This window comes from Melitaea cinxia, chromosome 28 (assembly GCF_905220565.1).
Source record: "Melitaea cinxia chromosome 28, ilMelCinx1.1, whole genome shotgun sequence".
NCBI lineage: Eukaryota > Metazoa > Arthropoda > Insecta > Lepidoptera > Nymphalidae > Melitaea > Melitaea cinxia.
The window spans coordinates 10,151,210-10,167,765 of record NC_059421.1 but is presented as its reverse complement, the minus strand read 5'-3'; the positions used below and the strand labels follow the sequence as shown (position 1 = coordinate 10,167,765).

Below are 16,556 nucleotides of genomic sequence, written 5' to 3'. Positions count from 1 at the left end.
ATATCTGGTTATTAGCTGTGATATTAATGAAGAGTTCTTTTGTGTATTGTTTTTGGAGGTTATAAATTTTAATGTTTTTTTTTCGGCAAATAAAGTTTAAAAAAATGAAATTGAAAAGGGCGGTAGAGCGAGACTAAGGAAATACTGCATTCTGAAATTATTATTATTTTCATTTTGAATTTTTGACTGAATTGACTTATTTTTTTCTTGAATTTTGTGATTGAAATGTTTCAAAACACTACCTTTTCAAGTTTTATTCCACTCTTAAATATAATTAATAAATAAATAAAAATAAATAAATAAATAAATAATTAAATAACTTATCACTTAATATTAAGCAATACATATTTTTAATTATATTCACTCGCGTTAAACATGTTTGTATAGGACATACATAATATATTTCTTTTTGCCTGGATGTTTGTACTTTTGAGCTGAGTGTTTTCAGACAAGCATCAAGTTGCTTGTGTTATAGGTAACAGCCGACTTATGTAGAACGAGCTTAATCCATCACGCTGTTCCGCTGCGGACTGGCGGATATAAATCCTATTATGAGTAAATCACTATCAGTAATTTATGATAACAACCGGGATCGACGGCTAAACGTGCTCTCCGAGGTACGGTAAGGAGACCCACAAGAATAGATATCCAGTTTGGAAAGAAATATTTGTACAAATACAAATCCCGAACCCATCCCGAGCAGGAATCGAATCCGCAAACCGTCGGTGTTTTTAGGCGACTACGCACTACTACACCAGGGCAATTTTATTTATTTTACTCAAATACTTCCTAAGAAACGTAATGTAATTCACCAAAGTGGTGAGTTTGAACTTGTTTATCCGATGACCCAGTAAGTAATGTGTGGTTGGAGCGTTACTCGTCCGAAATAATCTAACAAATTGGAACCCACTTAACTTTTCATTGAATTGTTCAAATGATTCAAACACGTTTAGTTACTAAATTAATTACTCTATTAAATTACTGGTTCTTCGTTTTACGCTTCAGCCTGTAATATCCCACTACTGTAATTTCCCCATGTAGGAGAAGGATCAGAGCTTAATCCACCACGCTGCTCCAATGCGGGTTGGCGGATATATTCCCTACTATGAGTAACGATCGCTATCATGTGTACATGATAACAACCGGGACCGACGGTTTAACGTGCTCTCCGAGGCACGGTGGAGAGACCCATAAGGACTGCACAAACACCCCGACCACGGCAAACATCTGTATGGCCAATACAAATGTTTTTCATGTGCGAGTATCGAACTTGCAACCGCCAGCGCAACAGGTACTGACAATCCATGGCTGTAACCGTTGCGCCAACGCGTCGTAATCTTGTTTTTAAAATGAAATTTCTTTAGAATCGTAATTTGATACTCTATGAAACGAAATGCGTCACGATAAAGGTGTGTAAGTCGGTGTGTGTATAGGAGGGAATGAGAAAGAATACATTACAGCTCAAAACGTGTAAGCGACGCGTTTTGCATGGAACTTACCACCTTTTTTACGAGACCATCATTTATAGAAAAAATCGCAACGACCTGCCTACGACTTTTCGGAAGTTTCACTTCTGCAGTGTGAATTATATCCACACAATTTTTAAATAAAACTTCTTTGGGTAGTGTGAACTAGGGTAATAAGCTGGTGAATGCGTGACGAGAGCTCGTAAGCCCTTTTTATATACCATGGAATTTCTGTATAGGTACTAAATAAAAAAGAAATATTTTTTTACCAGTGACCCGCCCACCTTCGCACGGGTGCAATGATGATTCTAAACACACTACAGAATGTCTTTATTTATAGTGTGAAGCTAGCTTATAGCATGGTTATTAACATAATAACAAAAACATTCAATATTACACGTTGTTACAGAATGTTTCGAAGAAATAAAGGGTCACTGCTCGTTCCCCGTAGATGATAGCGTGATAATATGTAGCCTATATGTTGACCCGACTTCTTAATAATATTCGTGCCAAATTTGAAGTAAATCCGTGCAGTACTTTTTGAGTTTATCCCGGACATACATACAGACAAACAGAAAAACATACAAACAGACAAAAAATCTAAAAACTATATTTTTGGCTTCGGTATCGATTGCAGATATCACTCCAAGTATTCTTTAAAAAAAATATTCAATGTACAGTTTTGACTTTCGTACCATTTTATTATACGTATAGATAGGTACTGCATCTCAGTTGTCTATTCTCTTAAACACATGCGTTCAATTGTCTATTATTATAGGAAAATTGACCGTGTTCGTGGTTCCATCCGCTTTAAAAAAAACGTATTAAAATATTATAAACTCTATCCCATCCCTTGGTAAAACTAGTATCTAACACAAAAATAATTGTTCAGTTTGAACCAGTAGTTTTTGAAAATTAGCGTAATCAAACAAACATACTCATTAGATTTGTAATATTAGTAAAGATTATCATCATCATTGGCTTTACTCCGTCTATTACAGATGATTTAGATAGTGTCAGACAGACACTGTGTCGCCTAGGACACTCTTCAGGAAAACGCAGAGTTGAAAGATTATAAAGGAAATTAATTATTAATTTTGTTTACAGATCACGCATCGGCACTCGTTGGTAACACAGCGCGGTTGAGATGCCGAATAGATGGCAAATCTTGCGGCGAGATGCACAGCATCAAATGGTACAAGGCTGATACGAGAGTGTACGTGTACTCAGCCTCTAAAGACGCAGCTATCAACCGACCTGAAGGAGACATGATGGACAGGTATGATTAGTGTTAACAATGGGGCGCAGCAGGAAATATCCTGCTTCAATTCTGGAGCAGCCCGTGTCGTATAGTCTCTCAACCTTACATAAGATCACAGCTAAATAATATATAAGCTACGATAACCATTTAACATCAAATTGGCTGTAAGCTTCTGTGCCAATCTGGTCTTATCATCAAAAAAAATCACATTAGTAAGCCTTATGTAGACCTGCGACTTCGCCTGTATTGCCTATTGTATTGATGAAATTCAATGGCAAGAAAACTAATGTATATGTACGTATATAGTAATTATATAATAATTATATAATCTTCTTATATATAAAATTCTCGTGTCACAATCTTAGTTACCATACTCCTCCGAAACGGCCGAATCGATTTTTATGAAATTTTGTTTGTACATTGGGTAGGTCTGAGAATCTAACATCTATTTGTTGTACCTCTAAGTTATAAGGGCGGAGGATTAAGGGGGTTAACAACATATATGGCAATACAACGTTTGCGGGGTCAGGTAGTTAATATATACCTAGTACTGATAATGTATAGTAATTTACTCATTGATAATTGCCCAGTAGCAAAAAAACTAACATCATCATCATCACTGCAGCCTATCGCAGTCCACTTTGGACACAGGCCTCCACAAGTTCGCGTCAAAAATGGCGTGAACTCATATGTGTTACCTATAGTCACTACGCTGGGCAGGCGGTTTAGTGACCGCATGGCTGGCTTTGTTGCACCGAAGACGCTGCTGCCCGTCTTCGACCTATGTATTTGAAAGCCAGCAGTTGGATCCCACTATCAGTCGGCTTTATAAATTCCAAGGTAGTAGTGGGATTGTATTACCCCTTAGTCGCCTCTTACGATAGCCACGGGAAAAGAGGGCGTGGCTATATATTTTACTGCCGTAGCCCACACAACATAAAAATTAAGGAGACTTAATTAACATCTATACAATAAACCTTGATGTGCACACAAATATCTGTCAAAGCTTTATTCAGCCGAGAAGAGTCGGGGGCAGTCAGTTGTTACTCTGATAAATTCTAAAATTATTAATGTTTTAGAATACAAAATTATAACGAAAAATTAATCTTTTCATCGTCTAGTTTTATAATAAAACAGCGTATTTAATTTACAAAGATAAATGTTTTAGGTTTTCAATTAAAACGGGCCTTAATTAAAATAATCAATAAAACAACTATCTGCGTATTGCTATTTATTTCAAACAGGCGCTCTAAACCTGACTTGAATCATGTAAATGTCTCATGAGATTGTCTTTGAATTCACAGTCATAAATATGTTTGTAATTTACAACCTGTTATGTTACATTAATTATAATGTGTCTTAATTCAAAATATTAAATATCTACTAATGTCACTAAATCTTGTGTAAAATGTACAAATGTAAAATGCTTTATTTAACGTGTTTTTCTTAAAGATTACACGTCGAGAAATTTTGTTTTAAGTGAACTGGTTGGCAAACAAGCGGCCCACCTGGTGATAAGCGGTTACCATAACCTATTCAAAACCAGAAGCATCACAAGCGCGTTGTCGTCTCTACTCCCGAATCTCCCCAGGTGTTCTGGTCATCTTACTCATCACAGAAAAAGAACACTACTTAAGATCAGTGCTATGTAGCTGTGATCGTCTATAATGTTGAGTTACTTCCACAGTCGGACTGCTCCAAACTTTAAGCAAGTAATTTCCTGCTCTATCTACCTCAATAAAACCTATTAGTTGCTGGCTAAGATCTTTTTCGCTACACCAATGAACCCACAATACAGCCACACGATGGTGGATTGCAATAAAGGTATTACAAATTTAAACAGGATAAAATTTTCAAGGAACAATCTAGTAATTTCTGAGTATAAAAAGATTATGTACTTACATAATTTATTCCGCTACCTGCCGTGAAATTTAAGTATAACGTAAAACTACCCTCTTTTATAATATGTACACGAAAATTATTAAAAAGGTACTTTGAAAGTGTACTAAGATAATTTCTCATGTGTTATAACCCTACCGGGTCTGTCGGTCGTAATTTTTTTAACATGTTATTTTATATCACGTTTCGTTACATTTTATCCAAAAGCATCTTTTTATGATATCCCTACTAATATTACAAATGTGAATGTAAGTTTGATTGTTACGCTCAAAAACTACTTAACCGATCATTATGAAACTTTGTACAAATATTTTTGGGGGTATTAGAAATATCATAAACTTTTCACATTCAACGCTTTACACTCAACAGCCCCCAGTAGGATTTTCTCCTGTGTCGGGATTCCGACAACAGACACAATTCACAAGCACAAAACCCAGACCACGACAAACATCTATATGGCCAATACAAATATCTGTCGTGAGCAGTGATCGAATCCGCAACCGCCAGCAAAACAGTCAGTGCTGTGACCGCTGCGCCAACGCGTCGTCATAGGATACTTGTTATTAAAAAAAATTCAATGCGAGCGAAGCCGCGAGTAAAAGGTAGTAAGTCAAAAGTGTAAAGTTATTGCGTGTTTTGAATTAAAATTTTCGTAATATACAACTTCAAACATCAAAATTTCGCCAGACAATGAGATTTTATTTAAAAAGTAAGTTTATTTCAAAAGTTTCGTCTCGTAATTGTTTTTTGGACAGGTGCGAAAAAATATGACTTCGTGACAAAATTACCTTTGATGCTTTGTTTGAGAACTGATGTCTGTAATATGAGACTTGTTTTGACTTATTTCTTTTTATTTAAATGGAAAGAACGCTATTTTCGTTGTATTTAATAAAATGGCTGGACATTCTTTGCGGTTTTCCTTGCGTTAACTTTCGGGATTTGTCACATTGAATTAAATCTTAACTTTTCTGAGTTTCCTGATATGTTCATGCGTTGACTGATAGAGATCACTTTTAGAGACTCTAGTTTAATTTTTAATATTATATCAAAAATCGACCGTTCCAGCGGGGATCGAACCTGCATCTCCGACTTACCGTGTCAGTGCTTTAGCCAATTAAGCTATGGAACGATGTTACCGCTAGATCGAAACTTTTGATATGATGATTTTATATTCGGTCTAAGCGACCGTGGCGCCGTTTAAAGTAGTAAGTTGGAGATGCAGGTTCGATCCCCGCTGGAACGGTCGATTTTTGATATGATATTAAAAATTGTTTAGAATTTTCTCATGTGTGGGTAACACAAAAATAAATCATACGAATCTAGTTCAGTTTAAAAGTACAATAAATACGATACGATTCAGCCTGTTACATCGCACTACTGGGCATGGGCCTCTTTCTCCATATAGGAGAAAAACGGTTCTTAATCCAACACACTACTCAACTTCGGGTTGGCGGATATGCAATTAAAATATATTATGGAATACGCATTTAAAATCATAAATATCGCTTGTCGGTCAGAGAAACATTTTTCCTTTGAAACGAGGAAAATATAGCAATGGTTATTTATAGGAAATTTAACTAACAGCAAAATTACTAAGCCTTCCTAGATAATTGGACTATCTGACACAAAAAGCAACTGCTAGCTTTGAAATACATAGGCCGAAGACGGGCAGCAGCGTCTTCGGTGCGACAGAGCCAGCCCTGCGGTCACCAAGCCCAGCGTGGTGACTACGGGTAGCACACATGAGTTCACGCCATTTTTTGGCTCGAACTTGTGGAGGCCTATGTCCAACAGTGGACCGCGATAGGCTGAAGTGAGTGAGTGTCTGATACAAAAAAAAATTTAAATTCGAGCCAGTAGTTCTTGAGACCATCGCGTTCGAACAAACAAATTCTTCAGCTTTATAATATTATTACAATTACGCGTTTGGTTCTCAGAAACATTTAAATAAACCTAATAATACAGTGATACTTATTACGGACTAATAGACCAACTAGAGCGTTTCACCAAATTTCTAGCCAACCTTGTCAGTTCTGGTACTTAAGGTAGATTTATCATTATTTGGACGACTTCCAAATGATTCTAATTTAATTCAAGTCAGGGATTTACTAAAAATTAAATAAAATAGAAAACCTCTTTGGTATGCTGTTGTCACAATGTTAAACTTTTAAATTGTTACAAAATTATAGTTGTGTTTAATTATAGTTGTAATCTTATTTATAAAATTCTCGTGTCACAAATGTTAGTTAAAATACTCCTCCGAAACGGGTGGACAGATTTTTTATGAAATTTTGTGTGCATATCGGGTAGGTCTTTTAGAATTGGCCAACATCTATTTTTCATACCCCCAAGCTATAAGTGGGGGGGGATTAAGGGGATTAATAACATATATGGCAAAACAAAGTTTGCGGGGTCAGCTAGTTATAGCTTAAATGTATAAAATGTTCACCTCTTCCAGTTCTGTTAAATTTATGCCTTTACGTCCAATTCTTTGATGTCTGAGTTTTTTTTGAAGTTATAAGTCTTTTGTCGCGTTAGGCAAAAATTATGAGGGTAAATTTTTATGATTTGCGTGTCACGAAAAAATCTGACACCCTGAAGTTAGCTGGTCAACAAAGAAGAAGTTAGCAACGTGAAGTTAGCGAGCCAATGAAGTATAACTTCTTACGTGCGTGCATAAGTACACACACACGTTTTTATTTTTAGGCTTAAAGCACATTACTTAAATGAAAAACAGTTTGAAGACTTCATTTGTTATTTGATGATACCAAAAATTTATTTTTTGGATCTGTCCATTTTGATCTGTTAGACTTAGAAGTTGTAAAACGATTTGAAATGAATCCTAGGGTTGAGTTTTTAAAAGGACTAATACAAGTAACTGAAGATGTTCATAATGTAATATTTATTGCATTTTTTTTAATATCACTAGGTCGCCAAACAGGCGTATGGCTCACCTGATGGTAAGAGATTACCGTAGCTTATAGACACCTGCAACACCAGAAGCATCGCAAGCGCGTTGCCGACCCAATCCCCAATCCCCCCAGGAGCTCTGGTCACCTTACTTACCAACAGGAACACAATACTGCTTGAAAACAATATTATTTAGCTGTGATCTTCTTTAAGGTCGAGGTACTGCCCCAGTCGGCCTGCTCCATATTTTGAGCAGGAAATTCCTGCTGTACCCTAACTCATTTATGTTTAATATTTATTGCATGCTATTGTAATTAATTCTAATTTATACAACAATTATTTGTTCATTGCCTAACTGCTTTTCTATGCCTTGTCCTATACCCAAACGTTGTCAATAATAAATCGATCTTTTAGCGATAAGTATGCCTTTGTAGACCTTCCTCTAATGGCACTACTTTTGTTTATTTTTGTATCTTTTAACGATATAAAATAAAGAATATATTACTAAGATTTGTTCTACGGGTTCTAAATCTGACTTCTGGAGACAAAACATTTTTTAATATCATACCAAAAATCGACCATTCCAGCGGGGATCGAACCTGCATTTCCAACTTACCGTGTCGGTGCTTTAGCCAATTAAGCTATGGAACGATGTACTCGCTAGATCGAAATTTTTGATATGACGATTTTTATATTCGGTTTAAGAGAACCGTGGCGCCGTCTATAGTGAGTTCTTTACAGAAACCCGTAACTATTCAAAGTTTCATTTTACAATGAAGATCTTTGACACAACTTTATGGAGACTATTTCAATTCTTGGTAATTCTAATTTTGTATCAAAACACAGTTTATGTATTATTTTCAAAAGGGTCACTGCAAAGTTTCTTGCCGATTCTTCTCTGAAGAAACTCTTCTGAATTGGTGGTAACTTCACTTTTAACGATAATAATTACTTTAAAATTTTAATTTGTAAAATGAAGATTCGAAAGTGCTTTTAAAGCCTATTTTAAATACATTATTATTGATTTTGATTTACAAATATAAACTAATGTTATAAACATTTTTTTATTATCTACCGTTTGTTTCCAAAATAAAGTAAAATCATATCCGACTCGGTCGGAGTCAGAGATGCAGGTTCGATCCCCACTGGAACGGTCGATTTTTGATATGATATTTAAAAAAAAAAATGTTTAGAATTCCCTAATGTGTGGGTAACACAATAATAAAGTCGTACAAACTAATGTTATTCCAGCTATGAGCTCTGAAACGTAAGTTCTCAAGTTATATCATATTTGACAGTGAAGTCCTTAAATATCGGCATGAAATCTAAAATAATTTAAGAAGTTTAAAATAATAGTTTATATCTTTATAGTGTTTTTGTAATTCTTAAAAGCTTAGAATCATAAAATTATTGTAAGGGATATTTTAATTATACTTATTTCGAATGAAATAAAAATTATCAAAATTGATACACCCAGTGAACATTTATGCGGTATAATACAACGTAGGTCGACGAAAAATATAGTCAAATTAATTCGAATGATTAGACTCGAAAACACTTGTTAAATCTCAAATAAATTCAAATGAGACTACATGACATACTACAAAATTGCTCCACCTAGTCAAAAGTCCTGAAGTAACATACCTAAAAAAATACAATCGAATTAAAAACCTCTTCCTTTTTTGGAAGTCAGTTGAAAAGAAATCACCGCTAGCAAGTTTCAGGTAACACAATACCAATACATGGTCAGCAAATATATACCAAATGCAAACAGGTAATGTCAACTTAAATATGGATACGCAGATACCGACGTTATTGCTTCAACAATAAAGCGGTTAATTCCTTGAATAATTTATTTTGATATCGGTCAATGGTAGGGCTGGCATGTCGTTCGGGAATTTTATATTAGGTTCCAATTATAGTGAACTTTGTTTAGGGTACTTAGGACTTAGTTATTTTTTGTTGATTCTACTAATAATTATTTGTATTGATGATTTTTAATGGGTAAATATGCAAAAAAAAACTATAGACGGCGCCACGGTCGCTTAGACCGAATATAAAATCATCATATCAAAAATTTCGATCCGCTAGATCGTTCCATAGCTTAATTGGCTAAAGCACCGACACGGTAAGTCGGAGATGCAGGTTCGATCCACGCTGGAACCGTAGATTTATGATATGATATTTAAAAAAAAGTTTAGAATTTCCTAATGTGTGGGTAACACAAAAATAATTCGTACGAATTAATGCTACTATGATAAAATTAAATTTTAAGTCACATACATGATAAAATCAAATAAACTTTATTTAAAACGACGTTATATTTAAAATTAAAAACACTCAAATGCATAATAAAGAACCGGTCATTTTAAACTTGAAGCCAATTCAGGACCTATAAAGTCTCAGAACTACCATGTTCGACAACCCTGATATAAATGTCATGCAAATTTAAATTACACTCTGTTAGAGCGAAATAAACTTTATTACAAGGTACTAAGAGCTATTAGTGACGCATACGTAGCTTGTATCGTTGTAAAACTAATAGAATGTAAAATGAGTTCGAAATGGCGTGTCCATTACGTGCGAATTCCATTAGTTATTTATACTTGTTATCAAATGTCACGATTAAATACCAATACCGTGTTTACCGTTATTTATAACTGTTCTATTTTTTGTCTGTTCTGTGGAAATTTTTACCAATAAGTTATCTATACAAATTATATTGTTTATGGGAAGTAAGCAATAAAGTCGAAACACGTAAACTGGTTTGGATCAGTTATAATATTAACCAAAGCATTTTTTGTTTAAAATTGACAATAATGACAGTTACCTAAAAATAATTCTTTTGACATTGAAAACTACTAATTAGCATGATACAAATTCAACTCCAACAAAACGGAACGAAACCTTAGAGTAGTAGGAGTGTGGGCATAAGAATATAGAAAATATGTACATATCATAATTATATCAATTGCTTTACTTGACGAATCTAATGATACAATGATCCATTCAATAATCGTCGAATATTAGATTTTATAGTAATTGATTCAGCCTGTAGCATCCCACTGCTGAGATTCTCAAACAAACATACAAGCTTACACACACTTAAAAAGTCCTTAAATGCTAAATCACATGAATACACTTTCCTAATTATCACAATAATGTATAAAGTAATACAATAATTTTGTTGGTTTGAACACAAACTTTACTGTTGGCAGTTTTCATATTTGCACATACGAACTTTGCCGCGTAGTTCGTAGCTATTTCGTAGCACGTCTACGGATTCGTAGCTTTGCATATGACTTATAATAATGACTTTGGAAAGTTAGAACTTGCACTTTGTACTGAATTTGTGTCTTGGAGAAAATTCTTAGGAATACGTAATATCTATTAATTATATGCTTATGAGCGAAATAACTCAGTGCACAAAATAAATACTTTAGACAACTTTCTGACAAAAATAAACTACCTATAATTAACAAATTCACAAATATGTTTTAAAAAGTATAACAAAACGTTAAGTAAAATGTATATAAGTATATTTTTATACTATATATATACAAAACTTGGTCAAAATACATCACATAAATAAACTTTTTACTTGTTTTTTCCTGTATGTGTGTATGTGTGTGTCAAAACTTTTAACATATATTTACCACATTCTTCATAAAAACGTTGTTAATCAAAAGCTGATGCTTGTCATATGGTCACATTTAAATTTGATTGAGATTTGATGAGCGCTTTTTGAGTTATATCCGATAACGTGTATTTACTTGACTATTTATAGCATACATCTTTTGAATAACGTTAAAAAAATCTTACCTATATTCATTATTATTCCAATAACGTACAGATTTAGAAACCACTTGCCGTACGCTTTTAAAATATTAACACCGGTTTTCCGACTAGCATTTGTAATTACAGACTAGGATTGCTTTGAATTTTATAATGGACTAGATTCATTTATACTTATAAAAGACCGTCTCCCTCGTGAATTTTCTTGCTTAAAAGCTTAATTACCTTATTATCTTTGTTATATCTATATATATAAATGAATGTTTGTCTGTATGTCCTTGATAGAATCGTTAACTATGCATTTGATCATGCCATGATCTTCAGCAAAGTGTTCTGTATGAGCCCACAAAGGTTTCTGAGTTGGTACAACCTGAAAAAAAAGAAAAGTGTAGCAAAACGCAAAGGTTACGGCTAGTTATTCTTTAAGAAATAATGCTATAAAGATAAAAAGATTAAAAACTCGCTTATCTACAAAATATCATAGCTAAATAATATTCCTTTTTTAAATCAGATTTAAGGGCTTTATCGCAAGGGCGATTATATCGCCCTGGTTAGGAGACGTAGATTAATTAATCACATAATCACAACTTAAGTTCTCCTATCCACTAACTTATATAACATTCGGGCCAAGTCTGAGAGTAGGTCTGCAACGATGGTATTACATTTTCCAACTCATTAATAAAAGGACATGTATCTCTGATGTCCTTGTTCCGGGCACATTCCATCAATATGTGGTAAAAGTCATCAACAACATTACAGACGGAGCAATTAATATTGCTTTCAATCAGTGTTGTGTTCCTGTGATGAGCATGGTGGCCAGGGGCAATAGAGGGTAGAGTCGACAACGTGCTTTCGATGCTTCTGGACTTGCCTCTATAGACAACGTTAATGGCTTACCATTAGGTGAGCCGTACGCTGTTTGTCGACCTAGTTATTTAAAAAAGCATGACTCCATTTTTGGTTCTTCAAACCTAATAATTGATGGAATTAGTCAGTAATTGGTAAAGCTGATTTAACATTTATTTGAAACGAGCTGTTCTTCCAATTACAGCTCGATTCCATCAATAGTTATTTATAATTTATCACGTTGAATATTTAAATGTGGTTAATGCTTACGAGCGATAGCTTAAATATTTTTAGACATTGGTATTAGAAATTGAAAACTTATTTTAATTAATATATATATATATATATATATACTAGCTGACCTGGCAAACTTCGTATCGCCTTATTTTTTTTCTTAAATATAATAATTGCATATATCGAAATAAAATATAGCCTATCTTTCAAGTTGGATCAAACTGCACATGGTGTGCGAATTTTATTATAATCGGTTAAGTGGTTTAGGAGTCCATTGAGGACAAACATTGTGACACGAGATTTATATATATTAAGATTAGTTGTATAGAATATGATTACATTGCTTGGGCAAATATACAGACAGATAGACAAAAATTCTGTTTAAATAATAGTTAAATAAAAAATAATACATATGGTTTTTACTGGCCTTAAGAAGACCCTTTATACGTTTTTAACGCCATCTAGTGACCCATATATTAAAACCTTCATTAATTTTTTAAATAAAAAAAATTCTCTTGATATATTTTTAAGAAAAAAATGTTTGTCCGTAAAGTCGGTCTACGGACGATACTTTTACGTGGCAATGTCAAAAAGAAACATTGATGAAAAATTGCATGGTTTTAAAAATTTAATTGAATTATTATCACTGAAGTAGCTGCGCCCGCGACTTAGTACGCGTGGAATTTACCAAAATAGTTATTGTTCAGTTCGCAGGTATAAAATTAAAATAAATGTACAGTAAAAGATACTCCCGTCCCGTCAAAATCGGTCCAGCCGTTTCAGAGATTAGCCGGAACAAACAGATAGACAGACATACAGAGAGACAGACAGATAAAAATTATACAAAACTAGCGGCCCGCTCCGGCTTCGCACGGATATAAAATATATGTCATTCACTGAAAAAATGGTTAAAATCGCTTCGAAAATTAGCCATTATTTGTCGTAAAAAGTAAATGACAAAAAAATGTTATTGTGGGATATCCATATGAGATAGACATATACCATAGCGAAGTTTTCTGTAGAACTTTTCAATTTGTACAATAATTAGTACATTATTTTGATAAATCTTGTAGGGTTCAGCCTGCGTTTGCAATGTAAGCGGAAAAAATGTAATTATTTACGACATCACATTAGAAACCTCAAAAGTAACAGTATTTCTCCACTATTGATGGATGTTATTATACATATAAACGTTCCTCTTTGATCACTCTATCTATTAAAAGAAACTGTATCAAAATCCGTTGCGTAGTTTTAAAGATTTAAGCATACATAGGGACATAGGGATATAGGGACAGAGAAAGCGACTTAGTTTTATACTATGTAGTGATTACAGACAGACAGATAAACCAACTAAAATGTTATTTTGGTATAATTATGTACCGTACTATTGTGTATCACTACATAGTATAAAACAAAGTCGCTATATATAATACCTTACTATATAATACCTTAAATATATTGTTGATTTAATAGAGATCTATATGGCTTTTTGCAGCATATGATTGAAATGAATATTTTCAAAGATATTACAGATTTAAAAATTGCATGACGTAGCGTTTGCGGCGGTTCCGGCCGGCTTTTACTCTAAAGTTGACGCGCGCGGGTCACGGGCAGTAATGAATAAATCAAAACTACTAGATCGATTTTAATCATTTTTTCAGTGAATGACATAGGCTATAATTATATTTTATACCCGTGCGAAGCCGGAGCGGGTCGCTAGTACATACATATAAATTTATGAGTATTATTTATTATTACTCTGACGTCACGCGAAAAGAGATAAATATGTCACAAGCGAACGCTTGGACCGATCGTGCCTCTCTATCGCTCGTTCCGTGCTTTCGCTTGCACATCAGGATGTCAAAAAATCTTTTTAATAGTAAGGCAACAATAACTAGCGTCTAATATTTGTCCAGCGTGTAACGGGAACTCTAGTGACTTGATTAACTAACTTGCTGATAATGTTGCTACGTGATCGTGCGGCGGTCACGTAAGTTAAGCGGTACGAGTGATGAGCGAGAAGCGGTTTAACTTTTTCTGATTAGTGCCGTCGTACGGAGGCACTTTCACTCTCGGTCCTTGCGCCACTCCGGTACTTCCACTAGACATCGCGACTCCCGTGGTTTCAAGGCGCACTACTTTCTTCTGTAATTCAGTGAGGCCGGTTTTCATATTTTCAACATCCAATCCTAACCCGGTAACTCGTTCTTCCACTACGTCGACATCTTTTCGAAGCTTAGTCACCGCGTCACTAACATCTTTTACAGCCCCTAGCGTTTTTTCTTGGAGCTCTTTTTGTTGCTCTTGTAATTCTTGCAAAGCACCACGAATTTCAGCCTTATGTTGCTCTTGTGATTTTTGCAAAGCACCACGAATTTCAGCCTTTTGTTGCTCTTGTGATTCTTGCAAAGCACGAATTTCAGCCTTTTGTTGCTCTTGTGATTCTTGCAAAGCACCACGAATTTCAGCCTTTTGCAGTTCCATTAATTTAATTAAACTTGCTAATTGAAGAGCCACTTGAGAGTCTGTAGAAGCTACGGTGTCGCTGGTGGGCGTGGTAAGGTGGGCGGGTCCGGTGGGTGGAGCTTGAGACAAAGTGGGCGGGGCCTGAGCCTGAGCGGGCGGGCCCTGAGCCCGAGTGGGCGGGGCCTGAGCCTGAGCGGGCGGGGCCTGCGCCCGAGTGGGCGGGGCCTGATGGGCGTGGTCAGTGGGCGGGGCATGATAGGCGGGGTCAGTGGGCGGGGCTTGGTCCACGGTGGGCGGAGCTTGGTCCCCAGTAGGTGTGGCCTCCGCAGCTCGTTGCGCCCTTGTCCTGACGCCCTTGACGTCCTTAAAGTCTTCTCTCGGAGTCAATGGCATCTCCAAATCTCACTTCCGACACCAGTTGTTACGTGTTAGGGTTCGAAGGATTTGGAGAAAAAGACCTGCTGACTCTTTTCAAGACTTTATTCACTAGCACTAGGTCTAACACAAAGCACTAGGTTCAAACACTAAGCACTAAGTTCAAACACTAAGCACTCACAATGTCCTCAGTCGTAGCCAATGTCGTAGGTTTCGCTGGTACCACTCTTGATCACTAGTTTTCACTTTGAAGTCGCCTCGAAGATCGCTCAAACTGAACTGAACTCGCTCGCCTCCCTGCGGCTATTTATATCGGCCGAGACGAGGCCCAGATTATTCTGGAAAGTTCGCGCATGTACCCGGTTTTCGAGACTATACTTCTATATAGTTCCACAGTAGTTCCTCTAACGCCATCTAGTATTGAGTAGAGAGTTTCATGCTATCGCTGTCTTTGTGTGGTTTCAATGGTTGCCGCTAGATGGCGCTAGTTTCTTTGTGTGTTCGTAACAATATTATATTTGCTTCGGATATAAAACGGAGTACGCTTTTTGCGACTATTTTCTATATATTTTAGTTCGTAAGTTTTAACATGGGCTTTTAAGTGCCCATGCCTTTTTTATTTACATTTTTATTTTCAAAACGTTGAGGCGTATTATTTTCAACACTGTAGGCTTCAAATGGCGAACTAAAGCTTATTTTCTCTAATTCGATGGTGAGTCCAAAACTGACCGTGTGAGATACATATACCTATATATACGTATATATTTATCTAGGTTAATAATTAAGATAGTTATTTACGACTATGTTTTATTTTCGTGCTACATGCTCTATGCATTATTATTTTATAATACACTATATACTTTATACATTACATGTGTAACTCTACAATGTTAATTTACCGCATTGTCGACGGCCACACTCATTTGGTTCGTTTATTAACACGTATTCAGTATGTTACAACAAACAAAATAGCAAGATTCTTTTAAAACCTCGCCAAATATCACCAAGGGCGGTAGAGGGTCCAAAAAGTTTTCAAAAAAGATCACGTGATTAATTGAAGACTCTTTATTATATCCTTATCCATTATATATTATTTTGAAAAAAGAGTAGCTGTGGAGTTTCTTGCCGGTTCTTCTCTGCAAAATTTGCATTCTGAATTGGTGGTAGCTTCACTTTTGAAAATAATACGCTTCAGCCTGTAATATCCCACCGCTGGGCTAAGCCCTTTTTCCCCGTGTAGTAGAAGAATCAGAGCTTAATCTACCACGATACTTCAATGCGGTTTGGCGGATGAAAGTAATAAT

At 35.4% G+C, this 16,556-nt stretch overlaps 1 protein-coding gene across 1 annotated transcript in view; it reads left to right on the top strand.

Annotated features, from left to right (window-relative positions):
- The window catches only part of LOC123667622, a 534,718-nt gene that overhangs the window by 290,184 nt on the left and 227,978 nt on the right, over positions 1 to 16,556 (top strand). The window contains exon 2 of the mRNA XM_045601487.1: positions 2,574 to 2,745. Within this exon, the coding sequence (XP_045457443.1) occupies positions 2,574 to 2,745 (172 nt within the window). The remainder of the gene's footprint in view (positions 1 to 2,573; positions 2,746 to 16,556) is intronic.